Source organism: Mixophyes fleayi, chromosome 6, assembly GCF_038048845.1.
Source record: "Mixophyes fleayi isolate aMixFle1 chromosome 6, aMixFle1.hap1, whole genome shotgun sequence".
NCBI lineage: Eukaryota > Metazoa > Chordata > Amphibia > Anura > Limnodynastidae > Mixophyes > Mixophyes fleayi.
In genome coordinates, this window is record NC_134407.1 from 194,513,398 (window position 1) to 194,525,921 (window position 12,524).

At 40.7% G+C, this 12,524-nt stretch overlaps 1 protein-coding gene across 7 annotated transcripts in view; it reads left to right on the top strand.

Moving 5' to 3' along the window:
* The first annotated feature begins 408 nt into the window (after nt 1–408).
* Nucleotides 409–12,524, top strand: part of RNF157 (ring finger protein 157) — a 39,618-nt gene continuing 27,502 nt past the window's right edge. For 4 of the 7 annotated variants that reach the window (XM_075177777.1, XM_075177782.1, XM_075177781.1 and 1 more), the window contains exons 1-3: nt 670–773; nt 1,456–1,609; nt 5,462–5,580. In XM_075177777.1, coding sequence (XP_075033878.1) covers nt 1,522–1,609; nt 5,462–5,580 — 207 coding nt within the window. In that variant the 5' untranslated portion in view covers nt 670–773; nt 1,456–1,521. Of the gene's footprint in view, nt 602–669; nt 774–800; nt 1,022–1,455; nt 1,610–5,461; nt 5,581–12,524 lie in introns of those variants that run through there. The other 3 variants (XM_075177779.1, XM_075177778.1, XM_075177783.1) reach the window with 3 other exon arrangements.

Here is a 12,524-nt window from a genome sequence, read left to right on the forward strand (position 1 = left end):
GAGACGAAGAATATTCTATTTACTGGGCATAGTTTGTTTTGTGATATTTGAATTTCCAAATAAAAACTGGGAAAATTTGCATCTATTCCTGTTACATATCATTGATATTGATTTCTATCCCTTTCCTCTCATCTTCATTGTTTTGTATCCCATTTGAACATTACTAAAAATATATATATATTTTTTTTAAAAAAAGTAATGTAGTTAGATAATAACTATGGCTTCTGCAATGATATTTAAATTAATTAAACAATACTTTTGCTTCAATATATAATAAAATAATCGAAAAACTGCAAATTATTGTTCTTTGTAAGGCTGCGCTGACGCGATCCTCCACTAGAGGACGCACGCTCGCAGACAGTCTCTCGGTGACCTTTCCGCACCGATGTGTCCGCGCTGCACTGTCACCACCACGGGTTGGGAAACTCTCTGAAGGTCTCAGTGTCATTGTGACCACACATCACTGCCCGATGCCCACTGTAGGCCACCCCATCCCTTGCCCAGATGCCCGTGAATGCTGAGCGGGCTGCAGTGTCCTGTCACCGCCGGGTCTCAGGCCTCTCTCCCCCCCCATCCTGGGCTTTAAACACGTGGTTCCCGGGTGAGTAAAGGTAGTTGTCATGGGGACCGTAAGCCCGCCTACTCCATCGCTAGTGGCGGAGCTCAGGGATGGGGCGGGGCTTCGAGCGCTCGGTGACGTCACTGGTGTGTGCTGCTGCTGCTGCTGCTGCAGCTGCTGTAGGGAACCGGTGTCAGGAACCGGACCGGGACAGGTAACACGATCCGGGCTCAGCCTGGCCGGGAGCCGGGGGCCGGGGGTGAGTGGCCTGGGCCTAGTGTAGACAGGGCTCCCATGTGTCCCTGCTTTCCCCAGGATACATCCCCTCCTTTTCCACCCCCTAATCTGCCACTCACGGTGCTTATTTCGTCTATAAATCAGATTATTGATGCACACAGATGACCAGGATCAGTGGCAAAAGGTCCCTGTAACTGCATAACGTCTATTGGGACCTAGAAGCAGGTATAGGGTGTATGGTATGGCCTGGGAAATCTTCATGAACATTTATGGGTTCACATGAGAGTGCCAATTTTTCCATTGAAAATGATGGGAGCCCAAATAGGTTTATTGTGGAGAAGTAAGATATAGAGTGGTAACTAATATAACTAATAATATAATACTATAGCTATAATTAATCATGTCAGTGACAGAATATAGTTAAAGAAAGGGTGTGTGGGTTAATAGTATATAGGGTTACATTGGGAGATTCCAGTGTGTTCAGGTTACAGGATGTAAAGATGTACAGAACCTATTACTAGCAGGGGCACAGTACTGTCAGCTGGTAGCGTAACAAAGTCTAGTACTAGATTCCAAGGTGTGGTATTGTGTAATTCTGCAAGTGTGGCAGGTGTCACAGATATTGACAATTTAACAGTCACACTTCCTTGTTCTGTTAGTGATTGACAGGTTGAGATGGCAGGTGTGTACTAGTAACTGGCAGGTTCCCGGTTATCCCATTGAGGATGGGGGCACTTACCAGCCGGCAGCACGCAGGAGTTGAAGAGGTGGATATGATGTCTAATTCCATCTACAGATACCCACCCAAGACCGGTGAGTTCCAGAGGAGAGATGTGATGCTGAGTGCTAGACGGGGAGTAGTTATGCTTATCCTATCATGCAGCCTGTATCGCTTACAAGGGTACCAAATAAATCTTGCATGTAATATGAAATAATATGTTCCTGGCACTGCTGTGAAAGCCTATGTTTTGCTGAACTTCTCACTTGTTACTGTTCTCAAATGCGTTTGATGGCATGTCTGTGTCACACTAATTTATATACTTGGGTTACTGAAGTCATGCATGTCATGCTATATGCGTACCTCTGCTTGTACATGTCATGATCTAAGGCTCATTTAGAAAATTACCATTATTGTAGTGCTGACTCAAAACTAAATATCATGCCTTGTTTGTGAAGTTACAAAGTGCTCATTCCTGTTTCTCCCTCTATTAATTTATTGTCATAACCGGCTCTTGGGACCATTTATTTTATCAGGCCAGGTACCTGATGGAGTTTGAACAATGTAAGTTCAAACTCCAGTAAAACCGCATGTCAAATGCTATAGCTTTAGACATTTGGGGCTAGATTTACTAAACTGCGGGTTTGAAAAAGTGGGGATGTTGCCTATAGCAACCAATCAGATTCTAGCTTTCATTTATTTAGTACATTCTACAAAATGACAGCTAGAATCTGATTGGTTGCTATAGGCAACATCCTCACTTTTTGAAACCTGCAGTTTAGTAAATCTAGCCCTTGGTTGTTAACTGATGGTTTTACTCCTGATCAAGCATTGAATGGAACACTGCAATGCTCATGAAAGTCAGTAACATCCTGAGTAGGTATGGGGTAATTTGTTCTAATGGTTTGCATTTTATAATCCGATTCCATACATTTGTTCGCACAGCTTGGAAAAATGACAAAACTGAAAGCTAACACATCCTTTAGATGCAGTTGTGTAACTGCATATTTAACATGCTTTCCCTGTGGTTATAATTCATTGCATTTTGTACAGTACAGCCTGCTGTACTGTCAACGTCTACATTCTAAAATATTAAAGGTGGCGTTTAAATTTTAGAACATACCATGAACTCTTATTTTTTTTCTGAATTAAAGTCCTTTCCATGCATTAATTAACTAGTGAAAAGCGCAAAAATAATTGGGTAGGTGTCAACAAGCCTGAACTAATCCTTAAACTTATATGTAAAAGTTTCCATACCTTGAGACATTTCACATGTATGTACATTTGCTATGCAGCTGACCTTGCCTCCCCATCCCCATGATCACAAGTTCACCTCATATAACTTAGTTTCTGATAAGCTCCTGAAATGTCATTGGTGTCTGTTTTGAATACAATGTCAGGTATTTTTAGTTTATGTGATCATGACATGCCACGCTACTTATTACTCTGTAAATTAATGTCATTCCTTATGCAGTAATCTGTGTACACACTCAGGCCTTCTTATATTCCAAATTGCTGTGTATCCCCAGCCCAGATGGCACGTACTCTACTCATGCAGCTAACTCCTTATACCGCTTTCATACTGCCGCCCCGGCAATATCCCGGGTTTTTCAAGCCGGGTTTTTGCCGGGGCTCGGAGCATCCCAGCTCAGAAACACCATTCATACTGCACCTCGGACCCGGGAATTTCCCGGGTTGACCCCATTCATACTGCACAAGTCTGTGCCCTGGCAATTTGTGGGAGTCATCACCAGAGCAGTTTTCATTGGCTGAAAACATTTTTTTTTTTTGTAATAGTCTGCTTTTCTGCTGTTTTGTCCATAAAGATGTGTGAGTGTATCTTATAAGATATTTAAATTTTTATTGTTCCATTGTATCATTTGTAAACAATCAGACATTTCTTCAGTGTTTCCACCAATTCCGTTCTGTACTGCTCACCGCTCCGTACTTTACTTTAGTCACCTATGTAAAGTATGTGCGACCTTTCTCTTTCATTTGTTTCTTATAGTGTGGATGATAGAAGTAGTTGTTTCAGTCCATACTGTTGTTTTCCTCTCGAGTTTTTTCCCCCTGGTTTTATGTATGCAGTTAATGTAAATATTGTGAGCATTACAGGTCAGACAGCCAATCAGCTTGTTTTCTGTGCAACCCGGGTTGACCTGGGAATTACCCCTCGATAAATCCCGGGTTTTTAGACCCGGGATTTTTGACTTGTACCATTCGTACTGCACCAAGACCCGGGTCGTTTGAGCTCGCCCTGGCAAAAAACCCGGAATTTTGGTGCAGTATGAATGGGGTATTATTAAACTACTAACATCAGGTGGCTGACAAGAAATGCAATGCCACCATTTCTGGTTGTGAAAATGTCAGCAGAAAACCTAGCCTGATAGTGAAATGCTGAGCCGTCCCTGTGTTAGAAGCCTTTTCCTATCTCTTGGCTGCAATCTCTGCTAGATCAATGCACCTTTTTGTTCATTAAAAGTAGCGCAAGCGCAGGCCACGGGAGTCATCGCCAATATATTTGAATTTGTGTCTTCCCTAGCTGTATATCAGTATTAAAGGGCAGGGTTGGACACACACTGTTTTGTACTCTGCTAATCTCTTATGTAGAAAACTTTGATATTTATTAAATCATACAGGGATTTGCTCAGCTTCACGGTGTCTGTCCTTGTCTTTACAACCGTGCATGTGCTGTAGACGTAGCAATGCTTGCTGGTGTGGGGAAGGGAGAGAAGACAGGGAAATCGCAGCAGCTAGTGTCTGCATAGCTCACTGCATCAACCCTGCAGAGTCTCGCACAGGAGTCTCTGCCGCACTGTTGTCATTTAGTCATTGTCTAGTGTGCAAAGCATGTCATTCCAGATGATCACACAGCCAGGTCGTTGGTTGTGGAATATACAGCCATTTACAGGACAGGCGTTCTAGGATCATCTGGTTTTAGGGTGACCCTTTTTATATGTCTGTTATCAGACTAATCTTATTTATATGTGCTTCATATAATAACCTCAAAATACCCAGGCTGTGCAGTATACTAATACTCAGACCGCTCTGAGCTATGTAATATAGAGGACATGATAGAAAATAAAGAGAGCAGCCTGGGATTGTGAAGGGTTCTGTCAAGTGTGACCTCCTGACAGACTGCTTATAAATTCTGCACAGTGCTTTGGTGATTTTAGAACTCCTTGGATAATTATTCAAGTATTTCTGTGTAAACACTACAGCCGCTATAGATCATTTTACCTCAATGTTGTTGGTCCCCCCTACTACTTCTACTAGGCCTCATCCTTCAATGCACCTCTACCTCTGCTGTTAAATAATGCAGGTGATTCAGGAAGCAGTCTGCATGAATAATGCATTGTGCGGAGGAAGGCCTCACGCTTTATGAGTTAAATTGTTTTGTGCCTGCGATTAACCCTTTTCATGTCATTTCTGGCACAACGTTGGTGTGGTGCAAGTTGTGTGTTTTCTGCACGTGGACATTTGTCTAGAACAATAATGTGTTCTGTCTAATTTACGTGGTTATTAGGGGAAATGTTTCAAAGATAGCTAATATTTTAGACGTTAGGCACCTGACAGGCCATGCAGCTTGGGTTATTCATAAGAAATATCTGTCAGCTCTTCAGTTTCCAGAATAAATATTCTTCTTAATGACTTTTCATTGCTTATTCACAAGATTTTCCAACATCTTTCTGTGTAGTCTTGTACTTTTGTGACCCAATTAATTTTTCTGACAATTCTTTTTTTTTTTTTTTTTTTTACTGTCTTTCATATTATACTTCTCTTTTCTGCATGTTTACCAGCTTATATGCAGGTAGGGTTGATCTATCATGCAATGTGTGTCACTCCTTCCCTCCTTATCTACAGTGATTTCACTTTATTTTCAAGCGCAGTGATCCTCAGTCTGTTGCCTGTCACTTTAATTTCCACAACTTTCCCCTCTCTCCCAGGTAGCTACTTTGCCAGCCATTTTATCATGGGTGGGGAGAAATTTGAGTCCAGCCACCCCGAAGGTTACCTGTTTGGGGAGAACAGTGACCTGAACTTTCTGGGAAGCCGCCCTGTCACGGTATGTACATTACTATTGCTTGTGTCATCTAAATACTTTCCTAGCCTTGATCCTGTTAAAATGAGGCTTGGTTATTACATTACCTGTTGATTAAATGCTCTTAAGACTCTGTTTCATGTGAATATCAGTGTAATAGGTCTGGAGACACATGACTGCTCCGTATTTTAAGGTTCGTTCCACCCAAAACTGAGTGGAATCTCTGCCTGTTTGGGGGAAAAACGAGCAGGGAGATATCTCTGGACTCCTGTCGTTCCCTGGTCTTTTTTTCAGAAATGGGCATAAAATTGGCATTGAGGGCACTCTGTACCTCATGAGTGCTGATTACAAGTAAGTGCCATCCGATATAACTTATAAATTTCCACCTCAGTTTGTGTCTGCACAATATTTCTCTAGTTGCTCTCTATCCATACGCCAGCAAGTCATCCTGTTTACACCTCCACTGGCTGCGCCCTCCCTCCTTCCTATGCCAGCCTGTGTGTCGGGGGGCACACCAACATACCAGCGTCTTCTCTGTGGAAAGATGGATCACAGTGCTCACACGTGTATGGTTAATCCTACACACATGTAGCATTAACTCTCATTGCTGCAGGCTCAGAGGTGACTTGTTACCCGCCAGTTCTTCATTAATTCACCGTGACTGCAGCGTGCCGTTTTATGTGTGCGTTTCAAGGATTATATGTAAAAGGCAATCTCCTTATCTTCATAGACGCTTAACCCCTACTTTCTTTGTTACAATGCTTAGCCCATGCCGACTGATAAGTCATTGGTGCACGGTGTTAACCCATTCATGGCATGCCCAGGTGGCCATTGTGAGACCTAATGAAATTTGTATTTTTTTTTTTTGCAAGGCTTTTACTTTTAGGGTTCTTAATAGAAACTGAACTGTGTATTAACTTTAAGTTGATATTTGTGATCTGTCTTTTTCCTATGCAGCACTAATCTCTTATGTGCTCCATATAACTTCCTGATAATTCCTCCCTGTCATGGTTGCCTATTGTCATTCTCACTCTTTCTGTTAGCTTTTCTTTAATGCAGAGTTATACCCAAGCTGCCATGATAGTTCCTCACACCGACCCTTAATTAACCCCCTTTTTATGGCATGGCTTTTTACATATACCCAGAATTAAAACCCCTCTCTCTTTTCTGTGAAGTGCTTGTACTTCATCATCATCATCATTTATTTATATAGCGCCAACATATTCCGTAGCGCTTTACAATTGGGGACAAACATAGTAAACCAATAAACAAACTGGGTAAAATGGACAAAGAGGTGAGAAGGCCCCGCTCGCAAGCTTACAATCTTCCCACTACTTTGCTGTCTCAGGACCTCCAGGGCCGGTGCTAGGGTCCATGGCGCCCTAGACATTTTTACAAAATCAGCGCTCCCTCCTCCCCCCGTCTTTCCTTTCCTTACCTTGTCTCACCACCGCCGCCTCTCTGCTCCGTCTCCTACCCTCCACTCACTGTGAGTGGCGTGGAGGGGAGGAGATGGAGCAGAGAGGCGGCGGTGGTGAGCAATAGCCTCTCCCCCCCCCCCCCCCCCCCCCTCCCCGTGCATCTGAATGCTGTGCGGCGGCCATGACAGGTATGGTCAGCGGTCGCCGCACAGTTTTAAAGTCATTTACCATTCTGTGGCGCCCTCCAGAGCACGGCGCCCTAGGCAAGTGCCTAACCTTGCCTAATGGGAGCGCCGGGCCTGAGGACCTCTGACATCCTTTAAGTCTTGTTTGTTTTCTTTGTTTGTTTATATATTCCAATTGCTAAAATTACTTGGCTTGTTTATTATTATTTTTTGAGATCATGTATGCTCACACCCTATCTACTGTTCATGCGCTTTTCAGACATAAGTGCCTGTCAAAATTAGTGGAATGGTTTATGTATATTGTTTTTTTATTTGTTTTTTTATTTATTCTTTTTAAACCAACTTAGGATTTTCAGTTATTAGGGACAGGAAAGGTATAGAAAAGAAAATGTGCAACAAGTTACAGGGTAGAAGAATAAGGAACAGACACATCCACATGTTGTTGAACAAACCTTTTTAGCAATGTTTACACATATATATATATATATATATATATATATAATATATATATTTTTTTTTTATACACCCTGTGTGCACCCAGGATGGTTAAGTTTGAGTTTACTTGGTTTTCGTCTGGCTTAGTGTTTGGGATGTGTGGTCTCGGTGTTAATGGTTCACTTTATTTGTTTTCAAGTGTAGTGTGTTTATAGCACAAGTTATGTTTAGCTTGGTGTGTTTAGTGTGGGGCTGGTGCGGGTGATGATGAGGCGGGTTGGAGAGATGTCTCCTGTTGTGTAAACACGTGTGGCATGCCGGTTGTTTTTCATTTCAAAGCTATATTGGGTTTTTGCAATTATTTTGCTTATGTTTGGGGGGAGAGAGTTGTTTCCAGTGTCTAGTTTATTGTCAGCCTTGTGGCTATTAATATATGTTCTAAGACGTATATCGTGTTTCCATGAGGTGTAGTAGGGCTAATTCTGGGTTAGGCTTTATTGTTGTTCCTATGACCTTACTGCAGATTTGAAGAATTCATTCCACAGATGTCCATGAACCAAACAGCTCCAGAAAACGTTTGTTATTCCCCCTTTTCGTACAGTTGCACCAGCAGTAATTTGTTTGGTTTGTACAGATCCTGTAGAGTCTGACGGGTTATTTGTTTAATAGTTTGTCAGACATTTCAGTATGATTTACATATTTTGACATTAAAGGAGAGTTTAAAAATATAGATTCCCATTGTTCTGGTGAAAACAGTTTGTTTAGATCTGGGTACACAGTACAGGGTTTTTAACCAATTATTGGGCCAATCGCACTATAAACGACCATTCGGCCCAATAGTGCATTAGTGTGTACGCTCCAACTATGAACAATTATTGTTCCAAAGTACATTGTATCATTTATGATTTTGATTTTGATTTTTTTTTTTTTTTTTAAACCAAACTAAAAATCTCGTTTAGCGATGGTACTATGTCATTTCAATTCTGCAGTGTGTATGCACTCACGGCCGGCAGCGTCCATAGATCTCTATGGAGTGGGCAGAGACAGAATAATTTTGGTCAATGGTTATGTCAGGTGAAGAGCACAGATCTGAAGGTAAAACGTTTTAGTGTGTACACATGAACCGGCATTCTGAACGGGACTTTCAGCCATTGATACAATCATTGGATATCGCACTGGGAGAAATTTTCTGTAGTGTGTACCCAGCCTCAGTGTAGATTTGAGGGGGGTGGGATATACTACTTCTGCCATCTCCCTTTTGTAAGTTTAGCTAATAATCGGTTCCGGGGTATTTTCAGAATGTTTCCTTGTTGTTCCTTTCATCCAATGCCTTATTTTCTAGGTATTTGAAGAACTCTCTTGATGGGAGTCAACATTGTGTCTGTAACTATGTAAAGAAAGGAGGTAATGTTATCGTTTTAGGTCTGGGATCAGTTTGGGTAAACCTTTTGCTTGAGAGTTTTAATAATCTTTTTCCTGGCACCTACGGTCCTGTCCCAACGTGACCTCAGAGTAGGCTTTTATTAAATTTGTAAGTTGTGTGGTTAAATATCTCTTCCGTCTTTGAAGGGATGAATATTCCCATGTATGATAGGTTATCCTGTTTTCATATGTAGTTATGTTTTCTCTTTAGAAAGTCTAGTTGATTATTTTTCTTCTAATGTTAACCATGAGGGCCTCGGGTTTAGAATAATTTAGTTTGTATAAGTAGTCATTACTATATTGGTCTAGAGTTTAGTGGACGGATAACTATGAAGTCTCTGGATTTGTGACAAATAAGATTCCCTTTGTCTATTCCTTTAATTTTGACTGTGGTTCTGATTTTCTCTGCTGAAAGTTCTTTTGCTAATATGATAATTAATTGGGAAAGGGTACAACCTTATCTTGTACCTTTTAGAGACTTTTATTGTGTCCAATAGGAATCCATTGGTAAACACTCTAGTTGTATAGTGTCAGGATTGCATGGAAAATTTTGTCTTGGAAGCCAAATTCAGCCAGTGTTTCTTTCAAGTTACCCCAGTGTAGCCTATCAAATGCTTTCTTTGCATCCGGAGACAGAATTCATAGTTTCTCTGCTTTTTGGGTTACGGATTTCAGAACGTTTAATGTTCTTCTGGCGTTAACTGACGTCTGCTGTCCCATTGTGTATTAATTATATAATTTAGCCATCTTAGCCCGGGGCTTTATCTTTAGGTAGTTTTTCTAATCACCTTTTGTTCCCGCTTGGGAATTGTGGGTTCTCAGGACAATGGATTAATAACACATGACACTCAGGTAGTCTTAACAGTTATATAGTTTATTTAATGTAAAGAATTAATAAAATACAAAAGGTTAGTATATAATATAAAAAATAAATATAAGAAAATACTTAGAGAATAGATTGTCCAGTAGATATGTTTAATCATAGGTTGTCCTAGGACAGCGTCTTTTTCCGTGCAGCTGATTGCAGGTAAACTCGAAAGCTAGGAATAACAACTGCTTGGCATCCCTGCTGAGGTGGCGTTATGTCGCAGTTACCTTGCTTTTATAGACGAGGACCCTAAAATCATTTGCGTATAAATGTATAAACATGATTTCTGGCTTTCTATTGGTTTAATACTGATAAGATGCTTGAGCATGTGCAGTAGGCCCAAAGACTACTCCCTAAGAAAATATGTGAAGAAATCTCTAGAACGGCCTTCATTATATAAGCATTGTGAAATCACTTGGTTACGTAAGCCTTCAAGTAATACGCACATGAAAGTATAAACAACAGAATGGGGTTTCAGCAGTCATTTTGTCACACCTTTTTACTTCATGTTTTGTCATTCTCTATCGTCTTGATCTAAGGTGGTGGTTTTCAAACCGGAGCTAGAATAAGAAGAATGAGAAGCCAGAAACAAAAAGGCTAGAGGTGATGCCCATAGCAGCCAATCGGATTCTAGTTATCATTTTCTAGCATGCACTGCTTAAATGATAGCTAGAATCTGATTGGTTGCTGTGGGCAGCATCTTGACATTTCCTTTTTAGAAAGTGTTTAGTAAATATCCTCTTAAGTCTTTTTGTGTCTGGCTTACCATCCTTCTCATTCTGGTTCCTGCTTGCATAGCTATCCCTCTTAATATATCCTTCAGGGGGCACCAGTGTATAAGTATTGTATAAATGTTGATGATACATCATCATTTATTTATATAGCGCCACTAATTCCGCAGCGCTGTACAGAGAACTCATTCACATCAGTCTCTGCCCCATTGGAGCTTATAATCTAAATTCCCCAATATAGACACACGCTCATGTATCTTTTGGGTTAGTTTGTTTGAATGTATAGTGTTAATGCTTTCTGGAGTGCTAGATTGACGTCAGCTGAAGTCCGTAAAGGCACTTGTTCCGAATATGCGATTAGCATTATTGTTATGGCTGTAGTTTGTTGAAGTGTCCACTTATGTGTTAATAATGTCTATGCATGAATAGGAGTTGTGGACTGTGAATTTATGTATTCTCTCACTTCAGACAAGTTACTTTTCCATACCTTGTTTAGATAATATTTTCCTGAATGTCAAAGGCTGGCCTGTCTTGTCCTCATTTTTTTTTTTTTTTTGTGTGTGTGTGTGATTTATCTATCTAGGGTTTGAGTATTAAGCTGAAGTCTCCTAGGGTAACTAGGTTTCTTACTCTCTGTTTACTCCTTTTAATAAATTGAATTTGCCTAGTGTTAGGTTCGGTACACACTTAAGGTTTTTCAGTCTATTATCGGGCCAATCACCCAATAGACGACCGCTCTGTAACATATCGCGTTAGTGTGTATACTTGCACAATGAGCGACAGTCATTCCAAAGTGCCGATTGTCGTTTCATTTAAATGGTCGTACTGGCTAATCATCCCGTTCCAATCGCCTTCCGATCATGTAGTGTGTATGCACTCACGACCACGATTTCCATAGAGTTTACAAGTTGGGATAAAGTAATTTGCTGCATAGTGTAGCAACCTTTTTAACATACATATTATAACCTGTAATAACAATGCCCCAGTGTTAGACAGCCTGGGCTGGCTACACTATTAACAGAGAATGTTGTAAAAAAAAAAAATCAGTATGTCCCCCTTACAAAGACTACCAGTCCTGAAAAGTGCTATTGCTCTTCTTGGCATCCCTGGGTTGGGGGTATTGGGGAATGAGGGGATACCATAATAATGATAAGCATTCATAAGATCCTGCTCCATTATACTAAAAAAGTAGTTAACAAACTTTTATTGAAATAAAAACTCCCCAAATCCTTGTACATCAGCTCATTCCTATTTGAATTCCAAAGGAAAAAATCCTCTTGTAATCCACTGGAAATAAAAAGCAATAAGTACAGACCTGCCACAGAATGAGGTGAATGAATTGACGGAGAGTGTCGGTCACAGCGGTTCTCCACACTAGCTGTGATGTGATTGGCTGGCAGCGTGGGAGGAGTGTACCAGGTAATCCCTGCCTTTATCACACATCAAAAGATTAATTGAATCTGTTGATGTAATAAACAATTGATAGTGCTCCATTCATGTCGATAGCCAATTCATTTATATGGCCTAATCATTAGTGTGGTTTCTACATGTAGGACATAATCCTATGGGACCATAGTAATGACTGGGCCATTTACATGCTTTGAGCGCACTGAATCGGATCAGTGTGTCCAAAAAAGTGTAATGTAGACGCACATGTGGCTGAAAATAGGGATAAGTACATATGTTAGAATGTTTTACTTTTACATGTGTTTCTGCTCCGCATTTGCGTTAAAACCGTAGTTCCTGTAGTCTACATGACAGTATGTAATGGCTCTCACAGTATTCTTGGCTGTCTGCTCTGGCTACTGTCTTTCTCAAACGTCATTGATACTGGAGTTGAAATCTTCAGTTTACAAGTGGATAGGTTAGACTATTTACACACTGGCATTAATAATATTTGCATTTT